Raw genomic sequence first — 23,312 nt, forward strand, 5'->3', positions numbered from 1 at the left:
ATGGTGGCTCACAACCATCTGTCATGGGATCTGACGCCCTCTTCTGGTGTGTCTGAAGACAGCTACAGTGTACTTCTCTATAATAAATAAATAAATAAATCTTAAAAAGAAAACCCAGTTCTGTTATATGAATGTTTTTGTTTTAATCCTGGGTGTGAGGTATGAGGCTGCTTGACTTTGTCCACAGCCCTTTAATGTCACTGTCTCGTGCTCTGGGGTGGGCATGGAGGGTGACTTTTGACAGCTGCAGATGGTTTAATTCTGGGACCTCTGGAGAGGCAAACCTCAAGAGCCCCAGAGAGCCTGTGGCTGCTGCTGCTCTTGCTTGGTTTGCTATTGCTGGTTTGCTGGATATCCTGACGATGGCCGGAACTCCACACCCCTCGTCAGCAGGAAATAGTTGGTTGAGAGAGGTCTACGACCTCTTACCCCCCTAACCTTTTCTCTCCTACCTTGTACTTGGAAGGGATCAGGGAGGAATAAAGATCGGAAGGGAGGTAGAGGTAATAGAATACAACAGAATAGCTTCAAAATTACATCAACACCTCAGAGCAAGCACTGTTCTGCCCTGGCAGATGCAGGGCCATCCCTCACTCAGCCCGAGGTGCTGCATTAAAAAAAAAAAAAAAAAATCAACCATGACGAGCTCCACCTCACTGCAGTATGCCTAAGTCACATTCCCTGGTCAGATGATGACTTTTCGATGGAGTTCAAAGGAATCAGACAGTGGGACAAGGTCTCAGAGGTAGTCTCTGAGAGGGAGGATCTCTCAAGGTGTCTGTGTGGAGCAGGGAACGGAGGAAGAAGCAGGAAGAAAAGCCTGGAAAAGGCTAAGAGCCCTAAGCTAGCACGCTCAGGGACCCAACAGCTTCTCCTGAGGAAGCCAGGACAGAGTGCTGGGCAGGTCATGCTGGCATGGCTGGTCATTGTGCTGAGTCCTCCCCAGGGTGTACTGCTGACCAGTGCCAAGTAGCCAGCCCAGTACTGATTCTCTCCCCTGTGGCTGCGTGGCTTCCTGGATCTCCCCACTTTCATCACGTTCCCTCTTGGCTGTGGATGGCACTGGTGCCCGTGGGACACCTTTCCCAGAACACTGAGGTGGAGTAGAAAGGCAGTGGCAGCCCTGGATCAAGCCTGTCTGACCCCTGGCTGTGAGCCTCTCCTACTCCCCTCTGCTTGAGCTCCAAAAGCAGGACCGGAACTCAAAGCTGAGGCTGACTCCCACAAAGGGGAAGACTGCTTGCCCTTTGAATACCACTTAGGGGACAGGTGACAGATGAGGTCACAGACAGCTAACAGCACCCATGGTGGTTTTTGAAGAGGCACGGCATCTCATCCTTAGAAACAAAATGTTGGGGAGGGGCTGATGTACCCCACATCCACCCCGGCATGCTCCCCTCTGTCTGGAGACACAGGAAATTGCTGGGGGAGCCCTCCTCAACCCAACTACATTGTGCTATCTTTCTGCAAGAATGAATATGAAAGCCCAAGTTGAGGATGTCCTTGGATTTAGAGAAGTTCTCAGGTAGCTCCCCTGGAATACTTAAAATGTCTCTACTACAATGGACAACAGGTTGAAGCAGCCAGGCTGAGCTCTGAGACAATGGACCCTGGGAGCCAACAGCCAGTCACAGGAAGACTCAGCTACACCCACACCCTTTATCTATGCTGTACCCTGCGCCAGCCTTTACACCTTAAGACTCCAGAGCTGATGGAGGGCACCCAGGGGCTAGGGTCAGCTGGCAGCCTTGCAGAGTCACTCCCTCAGCTGTCTTTGTGCCAGTGCAAAAATGGACCATTGAGCTTGGTGGGGTGGGACTGGAGAGGGCAGGTGACAACGGGGACCTTTCTAAACGGAGGGCAGGGAGTGGTGACCACTCCAGGACTGGCCTGTCAGTCCCTGTGGAACACGGTACACAGTTCCCAGGGCAAACCCAGGTGCTTGGCTTACCTGGAAAGCCAGAGCCCCAGTCCATCCTTGGGACAAAGCACAAAGAAATCAAAGGCATATTCAACCATTTTATTGGATAGTGGTTAAAAACTAAGGCACTGGGTGTGATGGGCTTGGTTCTGTGGCTGCTCTCCCTGCTGCTCAGAGGCAGGCACAGACAGCTCCTGCGAGCATCTCTACCAACATCTCTAGGCTGGAGAATTAAATACTCCGATTTTAGCAGTTGGTTACTCTAACACCAGCTCAGCAACCTAACTGATACAATGTATGGTGCTACATATTAATACCAAGTTCATCAAGGCCTGTGACGAGGGTTCCCTTTCAACAGATGAAAGATAACTCTCAACGGCTGTTACAATACTTAGGAAGTGTTTGACAATGCTTTCAATTCCATCAAATGCCTAACAAGGCGGAAATGTAAGACTCCCTTAGTTTGTGGAAATCAGAAGAGAGAAATGTTAATCCCTGGACAGACTGACAGTTGGAAGGCTACTGAGCTGCTAGGTGAGGCCTCAGGCATGAGGGGAGCCTACAGTGAGACCACCTCATCTGCTGGTGGCTGCTTTCCCGCTGCTTTCCTAGGGGCAGTATCTTCCCTCCTTACCTTGACATAGGGTGGTCATCTGCTTACTAGGGACACATCTGGATTTCAGAGAACTGTTCAGTGTGGACGGAATCACGGGGACCTGAGTGTCCCCTGACAACCTTCCTTCCAAGGGCCCATGCTGATGTGTCAGACACAGCTATCTGAGGGATGGCTGGAGGCAGGGCGAGAAGTGAGGTGGGTGTATATGTCAGCTCAGGCAGCTTCCTGGTAGGCAGTACGGTATGGGGTCCTCCTAACCTCCTACACACTCAGCTACCACAGCGGGATGACCGGTGACCAGGCTGTTCATCCTCCACGATACAAACAGAACCACCTGAACAGCCGCCTGACTTGTAGAGGGGAGATGTTCAAGACCTACACAAAAGCCCTTCTGAGGACCCGGGACTCTGTACACCAGCAAAGCTGAGAAGCCTGAGGCAGACGCTCAACCCTCATATGAGGATCAAACCGAATTCACAGCCCCGGTGTCCCATGGGGGGTAGATTCTCAGTCTAGTAAAGAGGAACGAAAAATGCCAGCAAGAAGCCTGAACTTCTCATGACAGGTTTTGGTAGGACTGCCTCCTGAGGGATTAAAGACTTCAGGTGGCTTTATAAGCTTTTGTGCTATTGGCTAGAACTTGGGGACAGTGCCTTCCAAGAGGTCACTGAAATTAAAACAGCATGTCACAGCAGAGGGCCTACAGACAAAACACAGCCTTTGGGAAGGAAGGGGAGGGGGTGGGTGGCCAGCTCTTGCCATAACAAAGCAAGTGCGACCCTTGTCTGTTGCAATGAGAATCTTCCAGCAAGGCCACTCGGAGCCAGTCAGCGCCTCAGGCTGCTAGCTTCATAATCGGCTTGCAGAGTGTGGGGACCAAGTACATTTCCTCCCCCCAAAAAGGACATCGTGGAGATTAAGGTCTCAGGTGATTACAGACAGACAGAGAGGGAACAAGAGCAGGATTGTCCTCTCAAGGCCGGTGCCAGTGCTGAGACTGGAGGGATCGCCCAGGTCAAGGGTGGCTGTGGTGGCGAGGTCTCCACAGGCTATGCTGAGGAGTGCTCTCCCAGCAAACTTTGGAGCTGCACTGATCCACCGCAGATGTGTGCCAGCTCCCTCAGAACTTCTCATATGGGTTCTGTTCTTTAAACAGACCTGGAGGAGAAAGGGCAGAAAAAAAAACAAACTTGGTTTACAAATTCACTCACTCAACTGGAAATAAACTCACAAAAGCAATGTGTAGCCTTGAGTGTTCTGACTTATGCCCATAATCCCAGTACTAGGGAAGCTAAGGCAGGGGAACTGTTGCGAATTTGAGCCCAGCCTGGGTTACAGAGCAAGAGACTATCTGAAACAAAGCCAAACAGGGCAAAAGGCTCGCACACCTTTAATCCCAGCACTTGGGAGGCAGAGACCGGTGGCTCTCTGTGAGTTGGAGGCCAGCCTGGTCTACCAGTGGAATTCTAGGCCAACCAGAGTTGCATAGTGAGACCTTGTCTCAACCAACCAACTCCAAACCAAGCAGAGACAAAATGAAACGAAACCGCCCGCTCTCCCCCTGCAGAACACAATACACCTCAGCAAAGGGTTACGTAATGGTTTAACCTCAGCTCCAGGCAGGCTTCCACACTATTCCTGACCTTTGCTGAAGCTGAACTACAGGTGATTTTAAAACTGAAATAAAATCCATCAGGAACGGAAATCCCAACCATTCCTGACAGAGGAGCCACAGTTGAGATCACAAGAAGTCAGGAAAGTTCCTGCATGTGTTTCTTTCCACAGTGGTGAGAATCACACAGAAAAAAACCAACCAAGCTACTTCACTTCACACCTCCCAAGAGCAGTGGCTGTGTCTGGAGAATCAAGACTATAAAAAGAACACACCCCATCAAGTTGACAACCAAGTATTAGAGTAGGCCTGCAACACGATACGAATTTACCCAGAAGTCTGTGGCACCCACCGGCTTTTCTTCCACCCTCCCCATTTATTTGCATCCCCCCTCCTTGTCCCCCCCCACCCCCCGTGACTCTCACATGACAAGACTGTCTGGGGTCGGTGCAGCAGTCTAGTCTCCAACTCGGATTCTGTTAAGGCAGAGACACCAGGATCTCTATGTTCTGCCAACCCAGAAGCCCAGACGTAATGATGAAGCAAGGAGAGATCAATAGGAGACAAGGGCTAGCCAGGTCAAGGGCAGCCGTGACGTCAGAGAAGCCCAGACCCCAGTGCAGGCCCTGGGGAAGAAGCTCTCCAGCTACAGCACTCGCTCAGTCCCAGTGCATGATGGACCAGAGGAGAAGAGACGCAGTCCTGACAGGAGCAGGGACGGATGGCTTCAGGGGAACCAAAGACTCGCACATTTAAATGTCCGACAACTCAAACCCAGAGGAGCCGTGCTGTACTGGGGCAGGTGGACTTCGCTATAGCATCCCTCGAAATACGAGAAATCAATGAATCAGTGCCATGACTTGAACGCAAAGTCATGTTTTTGATCTGGGAAGCAAAGGTCCAGATGTGTGTTTTAGGTCATAAATTCCTGAGTCAACAGATTCACCCATTTATGAATTCTGTCTGTCTGTCTCTCTTGAGATGGGGGTCTCACTACACAACTTTGGCCTGCCTGGACCTTATTATGTAGACCAGGCTGGCCTCCAGCTCTTAGAGATCTACATGCTTCTGCTTCAGGTGCTGGGATCAAAGGTGTGTGCCGCCATGCCTGACTTCCCTGCATGGATTCTTAAACCTGACGGCAGATGAAGGAAAGAGGTCCTTAAAGGGTCCACCTTGCTCCAGCTGCTGTCTCCCCAGACCCTTCCTGGCTGTGGTAAAGTGGGCACTGGTCTGCTCACCTCACCACAGCAGCGGACCCTGGACAGGAAACTGTGACACTGTGGGACAAGAGTCCCTTCCTCCTAAAGATGCTTAATCGGATGCTTTGCTAAGAGCAAAGGTCACTGAGAGCAAAGGGTGTCACTGAGGCCCTGCTGGGAAGACGGTGAAGCATCACGAATATGCTGTCCCTCTCAAACCTCTATTTCTTGGGAGTTGGTGAGATGGGGCTCAGTAAGGAAGTCCTTGCCACCAAGCCTGAAGACCCCAGGACCTAAGTATGCTGGAAAAGATGGCTCCCGGAAGTCACCCCCTGGCCTCCATCTGTGCACGCTAGCATGTTTGCCTGTACAGTGTGTATACACACCGAGTAAATAAATGAGATAATTATCATGTATATTTTGGGATATGATTTTAAGAATTTTCTTCATCATATTTCCCCTGTTAACAACAGCTGGAGAGATGGCTCAGTGGTTAAGAGCACTGACTGCTCTTCCAGAGGCCCTGAGTTCAAACCCCAGCAACCACATGGTGGCTCACAACCATCTATAATGGGGTCCGACGCCCTGTTCAGATGTGTCTGAAGACAGCTACAGTATACTCATATACATGAAATAAACGAACAAAGCTTTAAAAAAACATTATAGAATAGTGAGTCAAGGCCAAAAGAGTAGGCTCACAGCTGAAGTCTTTCTGCAGCCCTATGGCCCCATAGTTCAGTAATGAGGGGTCAGCTTCCACAGCGCCCAACCTGTGCAGCGAGAAAGCCCAGGCAGAAAGCTCTTGCCCCTCTTGACCTTTAAAACCAGCTCAGAAACAGAAGCAGCAGATGGAAACCAAGAGCAGAAGACAGTCATGTGTGACCCTGGAGACAAGTGTCCACCATACTGGGCTACCTCACTCCAACTGAACAAAAGCGGCTTACACTTGGTACCCATCACCAGACTGGATCCTCCAGTCACTCCCCTGTCTCCAAACAAGATGATGCAGCCAGAAAGCATGGAGGGAGGGGTTGCATGCCTTGGTCCCTGCCAATCCTCTGATAAAGATGGGTCTGAGCCCATCGGAAGACAGTAAGAGACACAGGCTAGGGAAGGAGCCTCAGACCCAAGGCTAGTTCCACAGGGTCTGAGCCCATCGGAAGACAGTAAGAGACACAGGCTAGGGAAGGAGCCTCGGACCCAAGGCTAGTTCCACAGGGTCTGAGCCCATCGGAAGACAGTAAGAGACACAGGCTAGGGAAGGAGCCTCGGACCCAAGGCTAGTTCCACAGGGTCTGAGCCCATCGGAAGACAGTAAGAGACACAGGCTAGGGAAGGAGCCTCGGACCCAAGGCTAGTTCCACAGGGTCTGAGCCCATCGGAAGACAGTAAGAGACACAGGCTAGGGAAGGAGCCTCGGACCCAAGGCTAGTTCCACAGGGTCTGAGCCCATCGGAAGACAGTAAGAGACACAGGCTAGGGAAGGAGCCTCGGACCCAAGGCTAGTTCCACAGGGTCTGAGCCCATCGGAAGACAGTAAGAGACACAGGCTAGGGAAGGAGCCTCAGACCCAAGGCTAGTTCCACAGGCATGTGCTACTTCAAGGCAGATGGACACAAGCATCTACAAACTGTCACTCTTCATGAGAACCAAATAAAGTGTGTGGCTGAGGTGAAAGCCACCGGAGCCCTCCTCTTCTGAGGCAGCAGGGCCAGTGCGGTCAGTCTCTGGTGCTGTCCTGGCAACTGCACAGCCGCCGTCTCCAGTGGAGGACCGTTCTCTGGAAAAGCAGCAGCTGCCCAGATCCCAACCAGTCAAGAGAAACACCACTCATTCTTACCATATTTCTTCCTGATTTCATCGTGTCTTGACTTCATCTCTGCTCTCCTAAAGAAAAAAGGAATACAGAAATACCAAGTCACATTTAATTATGACAGACAAGCAAGGTCATCTCCAACTCCCAGCCCCTTCACTTCCTCTAGGAGAGGCTAAAGTTTCCTCCAGCTCCCCCAAAGGTGGGGATGACTGTGTCCACTAGGCCATACCTACTACTCGACCAGCAGGGTGACTGCAGAGCCAGGCTGCGGGGATACTCTGATGGCCAGTCTGTTATTTTCCATAAACTAATTCTGACTGAACACAATGGTGACCACCTGTTACCCTGGCCCTCAAGAAACTGAAGCAGGAGGACACAGGGCTCCAGACCAGGCCCTCTCAAAGAAGAAACAAAAAAAAAAAAACAAAAACAAAAAACAAAAAAATGAATTTGAATGTCTAATACTGTGACCTTTTAAAAAGTTCTCATAGAGAAAATGCAGATGGGTCAAAGCCTGCATCAGGTGACAGGAAAGGGCGACTGTCAACCTTTACTGGGTGTTACCTGCTTTAGAGCAAACGCCTGATCACCATCTGTGTCTACCTCACAGTCAGGCTACTCCACCATCAGGGGCCGGAATGGCAGGCCTGTGGCCACCATGGCCAGGGGAACAGTAGGCAGGCACCTGAGGTCTGAGACAGCTCTGCCAAGCTTCTCGTTTAACCCAGTAACCCAGCTCAGAAAGTGCTGGACAACAAACACGCTACACTTCTGGAAATGGAGACAGCATGTGACTCACAACCCTCGCTTCTCATAGCCTCCTTCCCGTGAGGGCAGGGGGAAGCTCCTGAGCAAGGAGCCCAACCTCACCTCTCCTCCTGTCGCACTCTCCTCTCCTCCTGCTCTCTCATGGCCCGCTCATCGCTCTTGTCTGGCTTCCGGCTTCTCTTTCGGCGGCAGCAGCAGCAGCAGCACACGGTGATGCCCAGGAGCACAGAGCCCCCAAGCACCGACATGGTGATGATCAGGGCCTCAAAGTTCACTGCAAACCCAAGCACAGAGCTGGAAGTTCAGCAAGCATGGCCGGCCTCCACCCCCACGGATGCCAGTTCTTGTCACAGGAGCAGTCCTCAACGTGGGGCTTGGGCATGTAGCTCTTTTCAGCCAATGTCTACAACTTAAGATTTCTAGATTAACCAAACTAATGAGACAAGACAGCTTTTTTTCCCCCACTTAAGACCGAAGAGGAAAAGATGTCAAGTGTGTCTGTTCCAAGACCTCCTGACTCCTTCGTGCTGCCTGTGGATGGGGAAGTGCCTTGGCCACCAGCAATGTGCACATTCAAACATCACAGACGCCCCAGTATTTAAAATGGCTAGCCAGTGGCCCTCAATGGCGTGATGTGCTAACAGAGCAACCTTCAGGAAATGATACAAACTGAAAATAAATGTTAAGGCTCTTCTCTATTTCTCTTAAAGGTCTTTTTTTTTTTTTTAATCCAAAATGTGTTTATTGGGAAGGTTCCCACTCATCTTGAATCAGGGGCTTTCAGTTCCTGCTTCCTCCTTCTGTCAGCCTTGCTTTCCCACCTGTAGGCTGACAGAGGACAGTGGAGCAGCCACCACACAAGACGACCGTCTGTGCATGGCTAAAGACCGTGGTGATTTTATAGCATCCTGGGCATTGCACATCTGCCGAAAGGCTCTTAAAGGTCTTACTAAAACCAGCCAGGCAGTGGTGGTCTATGCTTTTAATCCCAGCACTCAGGAAGTGAGTTCAAGGCCAGCCTGATCTACAAAGTGAGTCCCAGGACAACCAGGGCCTCACAGAGAAACCCTGTCTCCAAGAACAAAAAACAAAACAAACAAAATAACAGTCAAAGAAGCCAGGTGGAACATGCTAGTCCACGGTTCTAACTCTAGCACTCAAGACAGAGAGAGGCAGAGCACTGAGTTCTAGGCCTGGTCTACAGTGCAAGTTCAGAGTCAGTACTACACAAAAAAACCTTGTCTCAAAATCAAAATAAAAAGAAACCCAGCCAAGGTTCTCTACTACTGTGCTCAAACCAGAGGGAGTTCAAGAGCCCCACCGTGCTTTTGCCAGTGTGACCCAGTCACGCAGCTCAACTCTGCACCGAGGCACTTTACAAGCAAAGCCCCTAGCTGCAGGGCTGCTGGGTCAGGGAGGAGAGAAGCTGAAGGCCAGCTTCTGGGCTCTGTCAGCCAGCCCCAGCCCAGTGGCCTGTGCTCCTCTACCAGACTCCTTTCAACTTCTAAGCATGTTAAAATCACAAACAGGCATCGCAACCACTCAGACGCGTTTGAGCTCTAATCCCGGTGTTCTGTCTACTGGTGCCAGCCCGAAAGTGTGCAAAAGTAGCACCTTCTGTGGTTAGAAAGGAGACCTTCATCGGCATCAGTGGGTGGTGCAGCTTTCGACTATAGAACTCTGTAAAACTCAACCTACAAATGCGAACACTTAGACAGCCTCCCTGACTAAAACCAATCCACTCCCACGCCTCCCTGACGAGGAGCTAAAGTCAGCTCCAGATAAAAACAGCAACCTTGTCATGATGGGAAAGTGTGTGGGCTCCTGTGCTAACCATCCAGGGAGACGCATGGGCTCCTCCCATGTGCATTCAGGGCCTGACAAAAGGTCAACGTGTAAAGTCTTCATTTTTCTTCAAATGACCGTAACAACACAACTTCAAGTCATTGCAAGTAAAACCCTGAGTAAAAACTTCAACAGTTTCCCTAGAGAGGGGGAAAAAAATGAATGACTCTAAAGGTTTTTTAAAATAAGAACTGACTGTCCATGGTGCAGGCTGACTATCAGTGTGACAAGCCACACGGACCTATGATGAAATCAGGAGGCTTGGTGGCCTGACCTCAAGTGACCGCTTCCTGTGCACAGGGGAGCATGAACCCTGACCAACAACCTCCATCAAAGGCCAGGCCCAGCTGCTGTGTTCCCCTGTGGTGGGGGTCAGTCCCTCGAAACCCTCAAAAGTCACTGACAGTGCTCACTGAGAAGCTGCAGACCAGCTCTACCAGTACAGGGCTGCCTCCCACAGGCGCTGGCCTACTCTGCTGGCAGCGTGTGGTAACTACACTTGCTTTTGGCTACCAGGAACTTCCTCTGTCCTGTGCTGGGAAGCGCTGGTTGTAACCTGGGTGGCAACAGCATTGCACCAGACAATTATCAGGAGCTCCCACCGCCTGCCACAGCCCAACACCTTCAGTCATCAGAGTCAGGCCAACAGCTCACCGTTCACACACCACCCAGTGAGTCAAAGGCAAAACAAGGGACCGCCCTCTCTGCTACTGCTTGCAGACAGGCGAGGTGACACGCTGCTGTACGCTGCGCAGGGCGTGAGGCAGGGTTGGTGGGGGAGGGGGAGAGAGCAGCACAAAACAAAACATCATTCAGTGAAGGCCTCGGGACCTGGGGCTGGGGGACACCTTCCACAACTGTCTTCCTGGTCCCTCTGAGTATGATAACCCAGACTTTGAGGTAATCTGGAATTCATGCATCAACCATGGGAGGTATCTGAGTAGCAAGCAGTGCTCCAAAGCCAGGTCTCCCCACAGAGACCTCAGAGGCTTTCTGTGTCAGGACAGACAGAAGGACAGACGCAGTGGTGCTTGGACACCAAAGACACACCACCCAGAGATAGCCAGTGTCTGCCCTCCTTGCTTTCTGGATTCTCTGGGCTTTTACAACAGTCAAGCTGCCTTACCTGGAGGCTGATAGAATTCTGAGCCTGACATCTTTAGTAAAAGAGAGCTAAGCAAGACGTAAGGGCAGAGAGGCTCCACGATGGAAACACGGGGAACCATCAACAGAACCTTATCCCAGTGCTCTGAGAAACACCAGCTCCTTCACAGGCCTGGAGGAGGCCTGTGTGACCCCAAAGCTGACCCCACAAAGGTAAATGGTTCGCTACAGGAAAACAAGTTTCCAGACAGCGACGCATAGCACAGATGTACTTAAAGGGAAGCTGAGCACACGGGGCTAATTCCTTTCATGGGAAGAAAATGACCGCCACAGACACAAACTCACAACCAGACGTTTGGCCTGACTGGGTCCTCAGTTGGGGATCACTGGCTAGTGGGAATCCACACAGGCTCCCTGTAGCACACCATTCGCATGAGACACATACAGGCTTTACAGACGGCCTTCCCCACCTCCCACAGTGCAATGCTGTGGCCACTGGTGCTGCAGAAGCGCTCCTGGTCCCTGGCTGCTTGCCGGACAGCAGACGGCCACAGGACGGCTTGCTTCCTTCTCCCGAGAGTCACAGTAGGGCAGCATTCCTCGTGACTTCCTAGTGACTTGTGCTGAGTGGGCACAAGCCCCAGATCACCAAACCCCACTGGCTCTGCAAGTAGTAAATGGCAACGACTTACCCCAGCATACGCCCCAGCGAGCGGAGCTCAATTTACAAAGAGAGGCAGGGGGCAAGATTTTCCTCACTGGGTAGTCCAGGCACGCTTTGTTCTCGTTGCACCAGAGACACTGAAAGAGACCAGCATCAGGAGACCCTTCAACAGAAGTCCTGCCTCCGAGGCTACCCATGCCGTCATCTCTCTAGGATAAATGGATCCTGGGCACCCATCTCCCAAGTGCCCCGGCTCTTCCTGGTCGCCTTCTGGTCCATGGGGCTGGCAGCTGTCTACCCTACAGAGCCATACGTCCTCACAGCTGTTGTGTTCCCTGGGCCTTTGCGGCCTGCTTATTTTCTCTAGAGCCCTCTTCCTCAAGCCTGAGAATGACTCCCTCATCTCCTCGAGGAGTGCCCTAGCCCTATTCTCTGACCAACCCTGCCTGCTTCCTCCCACAGCAAGTCTCCTCATACTGTACAGTGCATTTCCCCACTGTGCAGGAGGTCAGATAACTGGGGCCTTGGCTGGGCAAACTGAGACATGGGACAGGGAACCCTGAGCACCCGTAGGTGTTTGCTGAACAGATGATGGGCGGAGGTGCCATGTAGGAGGCCTGGTGCCCCATCTCACACTACACTGAGTGTCCGGTTTTGAAGGGCGACACGGATCACTGAAGGATCGCAACATGACAGAACCCCCAGGGGACTCACTGAGCCCTCACGAGTTGGGGTGGGAATGGACCAGTGGACAGTGCTGTCGGACCAGCACACGTCTGAACTCAGAGCAGGGCCCACCACACCCGGCACACAGTGCTGACAGGGCTGAGGGTGACCAGCATACAGCACAGCTGATCGAGACAGGTGTCCTTGGGAAGACTACACGTGTGACAGGGCAAAAGACTTCTGCTCTCAAGAGCACTGGCCCTGCCAGAGCCAAGAGGTCAGCCTCCGTCACCACACATCTGCAGAAGCATGTCACTGGATCTTCAACAACTAAACGCCAGCTTTGGGTCTCAGTCTGGAGTGATATGTCTGTCTGTCTGTCTGTCTGTCTGTCTGTCTGTCTGTCTGTCACAGGAGCATTAAAGCATGCCGGGGGCTAACGTCCACTGTGTCGTCACTACGTGGCAAACACAGTAAGTCCTGGCGGACCCTGCTGCCGGGAGCCCCTTCCACCCCTGGGGTTCCCGCCTGTATTATTTTTGGTTGATTAACAAGGCTCAAGCCTTGGTCTAATCATCCATTTTCATGTGACTAGGAAGGAGCTCCACAGAGAGCACAGGGCTCTCAGTGGGTGTAACTCAGCAGCATCACGGAACAGCACAGCCTTTGGTCCTCAGGAGGCCTACGGGTGCCCGTCTCTTCCAGGCGGCCCTCTGGGCAGCCTTGGCCAGCCTTCTCCACCTTGCCTTCCTGAAGCCTTGCTGTCTGGGTTCAGAGCAGGGTCAGGCCTCAGGCTCTACCCAGCTAGACTAACCCACTGTGACCTAGGCTGGTCCCTCTGTGGACTCTGTCCTCACCTGGCACAACCCAGGGTAATGAGGTTACAAGGCTGGGACAACAGTGAGCTTGCTTTTTTTTTTTTTTTTTTTTAACTACTAAAATGGCCTCCTGGGGGAGGTGGGGGACAAGAACCCAGAGAGTCAAGAACACCCACCTGTAGGGGAGCAGACTCAGCACCAGCAATGCCAACACTGGGGCAGGAGCGGCTGCTGATTTTTTAGTCACTAGAGTCTCACGAAGTAACAAGATCTGCACTGTCACTTTAAACATCTACTGCTGCTCTCTTAAGATGTTCCTACTGTCCTGTGGCAGAAGCTAAGAGGGACCCTGCCCTGACCTATGCGGTCCTTAACCCACCGACAGGGTGGGACGCACTGCCCTGTCCCAGGCTGCCACGGAGCCTCCCTGCAGTCTCCGAAGGCTTTTTCTGATCACCTGCGGCTCTGCTTCTCCTGCTCCCTCAGAGCTCCCACGGCAAGCTGTACAACGCTGACCTACACAAGCCCAAGAACTCCTCAGCCTCAAGGAGCAGCGCAAGGAGCGGCTCTCCCGGGCTGGCCAGGAGCTGAGAGTCCTCCCAGGCCATCCAAGCTCTCTGCTGTAGAGCCATTTCCCACTGCTGGCCCGTTTCTCCCAGAAGGGCAGCGGAGTATCTGTTCCATCGAAACCCAGGGTGACCCTCAGAAGGGTCCAAGGCCCACCTCACCCAAGGTGACCCTCAGAAGGTGCCCTCGAGAGCCCTAGGCCCACTCCATAGAGCGGAAGATTAGGAAGCTCCACTCCAGAACAACGCCTACCTTCTGAGCGGAGGGCACTCAAAAGTTAAAGAATGGGACAGGAAGGAAATCTACTGAGCCTTCCCAGTGGACTGCACGGCCCAGAGCTCTCTCCTGGACCTGCAGCTGCCTTGCTCCTGATTCTCTCCCTGCTCCTGTGTGAGGAGATGAGAGGAGTCTCCTTAGCTCTGGCAGCTTCGGGAAGCACAGTCACTGGGGCGCAACCATGGTCTAAGGTTCACGGACAGCCATTTCTCTCGACAGGGGTCCTGCTAGAGGAGCTGACCCTACAGGACTACACAAGAAGGAAGAATGTGGGCACTCCTGAGAGTGCGTTCCAGCTGCTACTTGTCCCTCAAGTACTTGTCAAACCCCCAACAGGGTCCTGTGGTGGGATGATCCTCTGGAGAAGACCTACTCAGAGGCAGACAGTCCTAGTCATCCAAGGCCAACACACACCACATCCCAGGCAGCTCCAGGAAGGGTGTATCCCCACTCTTCCTAACCAGGTCACCGTGGCTGTGCTGGCTGGAGCCTGCGCCTTTCACGGGAAGGCTTCAGGTGCCTGAGAGAAGCTGGGTAGTATTTAACAATCACCGTGATGAAAAGCACCCTACAATTCCCCAATGACGGATCGCTCCAGACACACGCACCTCCTTGGACTGGAGGGCAAAGTCTGAGCTGTGTGTAACTTACCGAGACATTCCTGAGGCACTCTTCACAGGATCTGTTTGTGTACTCAGAGCAACCTGCCAGAGGAGAGAAAAAGGTATCACTGAAGGGGTAGAATAAAAAAACAAAACAAAACAAACAACAACAAAAAAAACCCCAAAAAACAAAAAAAACAAAAAACGGGTGCTGTGAACCTCTGCCCGGAATGATCGAGACTCTGCTGGTCCTGGCCTGCTTCAGGGAACCCAACTTGCTTCTGCTGCAAGCAGGTCACCCAAAGAGCCACTTCCGCAAGGGACCTCCTGGGGAGAAAGAGTCCCAGCACAAGACAGCCGTGTTTCACAACTCTCCTTCATAGGTGAGCGGTGAAACAGCAGCCACTAACCTGCTGGGACTCCTGTGAGCAGGAGGCCACAGCCGCACGGTAACAGGCCTAGAGGCAAAGCCAAGCTTGCAAACGTACCTCTGGACCTCGAGACCCCGGGGCAACCATCCCCAAACCTGAGAAGCCAGGCGGCATGAGCCTGCCCCAGTCATGCAGAGCACCTGGGGGCACGGCCAGCACCCAAAGCACTATTTTCAGGAAAGGGTCAACGTCTACACAGCTATCAGCCTTGGAACGCAAGCAAATGAAACGTAGAGAAGAAACACATACATCAAGAATTTCTCATGCTGTCCACCTGGGGCCACTGCTTCTTCCACCATCCCTTAGGATAGGCACACCCTGAAAACAGGAGCATTGCACTCAAGCCATTGGTTGCCAGGGAAACACAAATTAAACCTTCACCAAGATGCATGCAGAAGAAAGGCTAAACTTGAGAGGTGACGAGGGACACACAGCAACGAGAGCAGCATTCGGAGTTGGCTCAGCCATTTTTAGAAATGACCACTCCTGCGGCTAGCAAGCCCTCCAGACGTATCTTATTCAAGACATCGGAAGACAAACCCACAGAAAGCCCTGGCAAGCATGCTCACCGTATCTCTATCCATAATGACCCAACTGGAAACAGCCCAGATGTTCACGTCTAGAGGGATGGACAGAGGAGACTGGAGAGTCTACACAGTGGAGCAACTTTGAGCCACAAAGAGAAGACAAGTGAGTGAAACTGACCAAAGGCAGAAGCCTCCTATCACAGTCCAAGTGGTTCTACGCAACGCACGCTCATCACCTGGGGTGAGAGCTAGTGTGTTGGGGGAAGAGCTTGGCTCACTGGTTTGCAGTCTCTGCATCGAGAGCAGCTGGGCTGCATGGAAAAAACTTATCCAGGGGCACATTTAAGCTTTCTGACTTCACAGGGGGAAAGACTTATCCCAAGAGAAAAAAACTGGTACGGAGCACACCTGGAAGCCCAGCACTTGAAGGTTGAGACCCGGGGATCAGAGTTCCAGGTCAGCCTGGGCTACACAGAGATCCTGCCTCCAAAAGACAGAAGCGAAGCCAAGGCAATACTTGGGCTCCAGTGCTCTGCCACTGACCTAGAGGGACACTCAGGAAAGGCTGTGTCTGGCTAACAGCATGGGCCTATCAGCAAAAGGGACAATCAGGTGCCACTATATACTTGATCCCCCCCAGATCGGTCTATCTACAAAATCTGGATGGGGCAAGACCAAGCAGGGCGTAGTGTGGCAAATGCCTTTAGTTCCAGCACTCATAGAGGCAGAGGCGGGTGGATCTCTAGGAGTCTGAAGCCTGCCTAGTTTACACAGTGAGTTCTGAGGCAGCCAGTGAGCCTATGTCTCTAAGGGTAAGAAAACAGAAAGGGCGACACCCAACTGGAGATCTCTACAGACTGCCTTTCTGAAGACGAAGATGGACAGAGGAGCTCAGAGGAGATTGGAAATGAGGTAAAAACTGAAGAGACTTAAAACCGCCCTAGGATGGGGGTTGGGGATTTAGCTCAGTGGTAGAGCGCTTGCCTAGGAAGCGCAAGGCCCTGGGTTCGATCCCCAGCTCCAAAAAAAAGAACGGGGGGGGGGGGGGGGGATGCCCTAGGCTTCAGAGGCAGAGCACGGAAAGGCGCTCAACTGATTAAACTGGTACATCTGTGTGTGGCCGCGCAGTAAATGGTAAGTCGAGCATGAGTTCCATTTTAACACCCCAGCTTTGGCAACCACGTTTGAGCCGAGCAGAGACTATTCTCAATCTCAGAAGGAATTACGTCTGAAGAATTTAGGGGCACAGACCATTTCAGTGATTCGCTCAAATTAGTACCAAGCTGTAAGATTATAATTTGTCCACTGGCAATAAAAAAATTTCAATGACTAGATTTTAATAAGCAAGGTAAGTCTACGGTAAACTCCAGCAAGCATGCGGTCGCTTGCGGGCCGTATTGTCCCTTAGCTCTCCTACACCCTCACACAGAGATCTTCCTCCTCATGATGACAGCTGAGGGTGTGCTGAACACGCCCACTCTGCAGCTTTTTTCAAAGTCATCCCCAAGAAATGATGGCCTTGCTTACTATCTCGGACACAGCGGCCCCAGGAATGACGAGGTCCGGATCTGTTACAGGATTGTTTTTTGGCAACTGCACTTTGGAGAACTGAAAAGAACTGAGTTCCAAGAAACACACCCTGAGCTCCGGCCACGCTGGGCCTGCCCATTACTAGTCAGTCTGAATCCCCAGGGGCCAGCCCTCTCCTCCTCTCCTCCTCTCCTCCTCCTCCCCCTCCCCCTCCCCCTCCCCAGACCGACTGTAGGGTGGATCTTGTGTACCAGAGAGTATCGGTGGCGGCAGCTGAAGTAACTCCCAGACTCATGTGGCAAGGAAGGAAACACTGACAACTTGCTGCCCGACAGCTCACATTTCTGGGAGGCCACACACAGTATCTCTTAACCCATCACGGGACACGGTCAACCACACGCTGGAGAAAGGAACAAGGCCTGTGCAGTTCCTCAGCGCCGATCATGAATGTCCTGACTCTGAGGCGCTGTGGCCTAGAGTTAAGTTTGGATGCTATTCACCCATTTTTTTTTTTTTAAAGAACTTTCGGACTCATTTAATAATTAAACGGAAGGGCAATGATAGTGACTCACTTCAGAGTGGGTCCCTGACGTTTCAGGTGAGTCAACTCGGGTACTGAGGACAAGAAGACACACCTACATGTGGGAAGGGGGTAACTTGGGAAACTAAGGAAGTTAACGTTACTCATCATACACCTAGGAAACACACTGCCATCTTCGGCGGAAGGGCTCAGGAGTGCCCACTCTGATGACAGAATTCAGAACTCAACATCTCTGTTGTCCTGTCAGGGGAGTACACTTGCTTGACAAAGTAGACAAGACGCCTCCCTGTTTGAAGAAAGGAGGAGCAGGGCACCCCCAAAAGGCATGTATGCAGTACTGAATAACATGGTACGCTAAGGCAGGTTCCTCAGGGATAGAGGGAGGAGAACTCCTCTACAAACTGAGGAGCTCAGTAAGCCAGCCACCACTGTGCCTCAGTGTTCCTATGGAAGGACACAACTGCAGTCCTTTTAGGGACTGTTTTGCCCAAGGTGAAGCTCAGAGACAGAGACACCGCACACCATTAGCGAGGGTCCAAAAGCCGGGTTGAAGCATCCTCACCGTCGTGGATTTCACTTCTGGGATCTATCATCTATTACAGGTTTGTTGAAGCACACAAAAAAGTACTTAAAAGGTGAGTTTTGCCAGCCAAGGTGGGTGCACACCTTTATTTCCAGGCGGAGGCAGGCAGATACCTGTTAAATCCAAGGCCAGCCCAAACCAAGCCTCAAACAAAAGGGTGAGTTCAGGGGATACTTTAAAATCCTCACACCTAACAGTTCTGTGGCAAGAGGTGGAGAGGCTGGGGCTACCCTCACTAGAGCCTTCTAGCGACGCCTCAGACATCCCTGAGCCACTGGGAAAGGGTCCTGGGTCTCCACAGGCTCTCCAGCATTCTGCCTGGCAAAAAGTCCTCACTGGATTATCTAGCCCCCAAGTCCCCTGAGCAGCCAGGGTCAGCTCCTTTAGACACCTTCACCAAGGTAGCAGGAGCGAGGCAGTCGCAGACCCTAGGCACGCCAGGGAGCAGGTAAGAAACTTAAACACAGAGCTTCGACAACTCCCAAAAGGTCACAAAGGAAAAAAAAAAAAAAACACATCTTGGAAGGCCAGAGTGTAGAGACACCCTGAGAGAGCCTGAACTAACAGGGTTGAGAAAAATACTCTCCCTCTAGCGGAGCCCCATCAATACTAGCTTGCAAAGGTCAGAAAGCTGACCAAGCCGACCCTCTTCGGCCTCTGACCTGGACACAACTTGCCAGCTCCCTGATTTCCCAAACAGAAACAGGGCTAGGCTAATGTCAGGCACTTTGTAAGACCTCGATCCTCAAGGTGGCGGGCCCCAACACCTGACACAGGCAGGAAAACAGAGTGGAACCCGAATCAGCCAGGCAGGTGCCGAGGCAATGGTTCCGACTGGGCTAGTCTTTCGTGCCTCAGGGCACGACGTTGACTCCCAGCAGTGGCTGCCATACCAAGCTCCAAGGGAGGGCGTGAGCGCAGAGGACGCCAAGCCCGCGGGGCTGGGCTGGGCTCCGCCCTGGATTCGACCCACCCGCCCTCCTCCTCCGCTCCTAGGCCCCCGGGCCTTACCCACTCCTGGAGGCTCCTGCGCAGAGGCTCCGGGCAGAAGCAACAGCAGCACGGCACTGAGGAACATCACCCAGCGCAGCGTCAGCCCAAGGACAGCAGACGCCATGGTGGGTGCGTCGTAGGCAGGGACCTCAGACTACACCGAGCTAGGTTGTTTCCACTGTAAGTGCTCAGCCTCTGTAAGCGAACCGGAGGGGCGGAGCTTGTGAGTGCGCAGCCGCAGGCTCCGCCCCGGCCCTACCGCCCGCCTCCGGGCGCTGCTGAGGCTTAGTGCGCCTGCGCACTGTTAGAACTGCGACGGAGGGGGACCTATAACGTGAGCGTCAGACCAGCGCGCGTGCGTAGTAGGCTACTAGGCTGAGCTACGGTCCGCAAAGCTTTGCCAGGTAGAGCTCTTGCGCCGGAATGGAGGCGCTGGTTAAGGCTCAGTTGCTCTGCCCAACACACCTGGTCGTCAACTCTCGGCAACTCTGCCCTCGCTCAGTAGGGCCTCTGCCAGTCCTGGTGATTCGCTCCCAGAGCCGCGTGCGTGATCCCCAGGGCAGGTTTTGTGGGTTGGCTCGCTTATGTACGTTAAAACTGCATCCACGCTACCTCGAACTTGTTACTCAAAGGCGTTTAAATCCCTGAGGGAGAGCGGAGGGTGTAGCTTAGATGGTAGAATTGCTTGCCTAGCAACCGTTGCACAAGGTTCCCCCCTACGGCCCCCCCCACCCCACCTCGAGTTCCATCCTTAGAACCTCACAAAGGAGCTGTGATAGCACATGCCTGTCATCCCAGCACTTGAGAGTGGAGCATTGGAAGGATCAGAAGTTCAAGGTCTTCCTCAATGAGATTCCGGCTCAAAAAAGAACAAATCCGGGGTTGGGGATTTGGCTCAGTGGTAGAGCGCTTGCCTAGGAAGCGCAAGGTCCTGGGTTCAATCCCCAGCCCCGGAAAAAAAAAGAAAAGAAAAAAAAAAGAACAAATCCTTACTGATAGTGACAAGAGGACACAAATCTGGAGGCACAGGAGCTCTGAGAAAGAGGGTGCCTTCCCTGCCTGGTTGCGCGTGAACCAAGGACCTAGATTCTAGCCGGACAACAAAAAGCTCAATGCGGGACAGTGGCTCCCAAGTTTGTTGACCCCAGCAGGAGTAAGCAAAATAGGATACAAACTTGACCCAACTAGTTTTATTTCAACTCGATACAAGCTAGTCATGACTGTAAATGTTGCGGCTCTGAAGAGAAAGGCTTTCCCCAAAGCAAGTATAACAGTTCTGCTCCGAGAGGGGATTCCCCATGGAAAGTTTTCCAGGTCTGTTCCTCAGAGAAAGGTTTTCCCAGAGGAAGTGTAACAATTCTGCTCTGGGAGAGAGAGGTTTTCCCCAGTGAAAGTGTTAGTTTTACTCTAGCCGGGCAGATTTTCCACAGCCAAGTTCTGTTCCAGGGAAAATATTACAGCTCTGCTCTGAGAGGCTTCATGGCATTTGGGAGCCAAGGACCACAAAGTCACACGACACAATATCGTATATCTGCAGGAAAAAAACCTAGAAGGGGAGCTGCCTCTGATAGGGCAAGAAGCAGCAGAGAAGTGAGCAGATGTCCTGGGGACAGAGCTTCCAGTGGAGATTTCCAGGATGAGGATTGGTGGGATTTCAAACCACCACACATTCCACTCCCTGGCTTGTTTAACACATGAATCTATGAGAGCCATACCTCGCCACAGTATTATGCAAAAATACATTTAGTCCAACTTCAAGAGTCCCCATAGTCTATAGCAGTCTCAACAATGTTAAAAGTCCAAAGTTCAAGGTCTCCGTCAATCACTTAACTCTAATCCCCTATAAAATGAATACAAAAAAGCAAATCACAGGATATACACTATCATTCCAAATCTTCATAATGAGGAAATACTGGACAAGCAAAGCAAGACCAAAAACCAACTGGGCAAGCCCTAAATTTTGCATCTCCATGTCTGATGTCCAACTCCTTTCCACTCTGTCGACTCTGCAGCACAATTCTTTCTCCTGGGCTGGTTCCACTCCCTGTTAGCAGATTCCCTTGGCAGATATCCCACAGCTCTGACCTCTCTAACATCTTGGGGTCTCCAAGGCAATTTTAATTCTACAGCTACTTGTTCCAATATCTGGGATCCACACATGATGATCTAGGCTCCTCCAAAGGGCGGGCATTACTTCTCCAGCTCTGCCCTCTGTAGCACTCTAGGCTCTTCTGGTTGACTCCACTCCACTGCTGCTGCTGTTCTTGGTGGTCATCCCATGGTACTGGCATCTCCAATCTGTTGGGAGTCTTCTGCTGCAACTAGGCTTCAACAATAGCCTCTCATAAGCTCTTTTCATGGTGCCATGTCCCAACTCTTTTGCATGACTGGTTCAGTCCTGGGTAATCAACTGCAACTGAGGCTGCACCTTCACCAATGGCCTTCCCTGGCCTCTCACAGTGCCAAGCCTGAGCTGCTCTTCATGACACCTTCATCCCTTCAAAACCAGTACCGCCTGGGTGATTCTTACATATTACCATGTCCAGATGCAGCAACAAGGTACAACCTTGGTTATCTCTGGAACACAGCTTCTTTGTGCTCTCCGTAAATACTTTCCAGAAAATTTCACTGCAGTGATGCTGGTCTCTTCTTAATCACCACTAATTTTTTTTTTTTTTTAGCTCCAGCTGACCAGCATCAGTTATCCTAGTAGTCCCTTCTATTCTTTTTTTTTTTTTTTTCGGAGCTGGGGACCGAACCCAGGGCCTTGCACTTGCTAGGCAAGCGCTCTACCACTGAGCTAAATCCCCGACCCCTAGTCCCTTCTATTCTTGATTCTAAAGCCAGAGCCACATGGCTGAAGCTGCCTAGTCCTGCTGTTTGCTGGGGCTGGAACACAGTCCTCTTGTTCTATTACGTTATCACCAGCTTTCTGTTTTCCAACTCCTTCACTGCCTAAGCTTGGCTGTCCTGGAACTTGCTCTGCAGATTGACCTTGAACTCAGATATCTGTTTGTCTTTGTCTCCTGGATTAATGGTATATAGGGCCATGCCTGGGCCATTTCATGGCCACTGTTCCTCAAGGTCTGGTGTTGGGCCCTACCTTGGGGTGTTTCCCTTTCCCCTCGCTGAGCCTTTTAGCCTGCTATAGCAAGAAGTTATTTACGGGGTTGGGGATTTAGCTCAGTGGTAGAGTGCTTGCCTAGCAAGCACAAGGCCCTAGGTTCGGTCCCCAGCTCCGAAAAAAAGAAAAAAAAAAAAAAGAAAAGAAAAGAAGAAGAAGTTGTTTACACCCTTGGCAGCTGCTCTTAGCCCCTGATTTGGGGCTGGGATTTTCCATGGCACCCTTCCTCCCCACTGAGCCTTCCAGCTTGTTGTTAAGAAGTTGTTTATGCCCCTGATTGGGCCCGGAACTTTCCACCACGCAGACTTTTCCTATATTCCTGGTTGGAGATTTTCACCTGCCTTGTTGTTTTCCGAGGCTTTTGCCTCGGGTATATAAGGAGATCTCAGTAAAGCCTTGGTGGCACTCGCTGAAAACGGGTGACCCGTGTACCTGTTTTCTTTCAATCCCGTAGACCTACGCCCGATATTCACACACTGGCGGCGCAGGCACCGACAGTCTGGATCACAAGTGTGCCCTCCACTGTAGCTCATTCTAGATTAAAAGTCCAAATGAAAACAATAACCAGGCAATGATGCCTAGCATGATATAACTATTGCTTGTTCAACTGTAAACATAAACAATAAACTAATCTGGGTGGGATCCTGCCCCAAGGTCACCACTCTCTCTTTTTTTTTTTTCGGAGCTGGGGACCGAACCCAGGGCCTTGCGCTTCCTAGGTAAGTGCTCTACCACTGAGCTAAATCTCCAGCCCCAAGGTCACCACTCTCTTAATCTGTTATCTCCTTGAACACAGAATTGGCCTCCATTCTACTTCTTGGTGGCCCTTTGGTCTTCGAACCCTCTATTCTTTGTATTTTTCCTTTTGAAGCTTGCTATGCCTGATCGAAATGCTCTTCATGAGACTAAACCAGAGACCAAAGTCTCTGCTGGGCTTTTTTGAGACTTCCTTTATCGATGCAATTAATAAAGATCTCTTCACCTTAGCCTCGGGTAGACTCTTCAGACAAGGGTAAAAAGCAGCCACATTCTTCACTAAAATATCACAAGAACAGCCTCTGGGCCACATCTTGAAATTTCTCTCCACTGAAACCTCTTAGGCTAGG

At 51.7% G+C, this 23,312-nt stretch overlaps 1 protein-coding gene and 1 non-coding gene across 3 annotated transcripts; one reads left to right on the forward strand and one right to left on the reverse strand.

Moving 5' to 3' along the window:
- Positions 1-2,005: 2,005 nt before the first annotated feature.
- Positions 2,006-19,793, reverse strand: Pttg1ip (PTTG1 interacting protein). 2 transcript variants are annotated; one of them, XM_006256253.3, is made up of 7 exons: positions 19,548-19,793; positions 19,101-19,277; positions 14,527-14,579; positions 11,577-11,685; positions 8,038-8,209; positions 7,192-7,238; positions 2,006-3,695 (listed from the first exon to the last, which is right to left on the reverse strand). In XM_006256253.3, the coding sequence occupies exons 2-7, from the start codon at positions 19,204-19,206 to the stop codon at positions 3,658-3,660; spliced, it is 525 nt and encodes a 174-aa protein (XP_006256315.1). In that variant the 5' UTR covers positions 19,207-19,277; positions 19,548-19,793; the 3' UTR covers positions 2,006-3,657. The 2 variants fall into 2 exon arrangements, with proteins under 2 accessions (XP_006256315.1, NP_001013256.1); NM_001013238.1 differs by lacking the exon at positions 19,548-19,793 and having other exon boundaries at positions 2,007-3,695; positions 19,101-19,269.
- A 164-nt stretch (positions 19,794-19,957) lies between these two features.
- Positions 19,958-20,038, forward strand: Trnap-agg81 (transfer RNA proline (anticodon AGG) 81). Its single transcript has one exon. It is a non-coding gene; the product is annotated as a tRNA-Pro (tRNA).
- Positions 20,039-23,312: the final 3,274 nt, after the last annotated feature.

Source organism: Rattus norvegicus, chromosome 20, assembly GCF_036323735.1.
Source record: "Rattus norvegicus strain BN/NHsdMcwi chromosome 20, GRCr8, whole genome shotgun sequence".
NCBI lineage: Eukaryota > Metazoa > Chordata > Mammalia > Rodentia > Muridae > Rattus > Rattus norvegicus.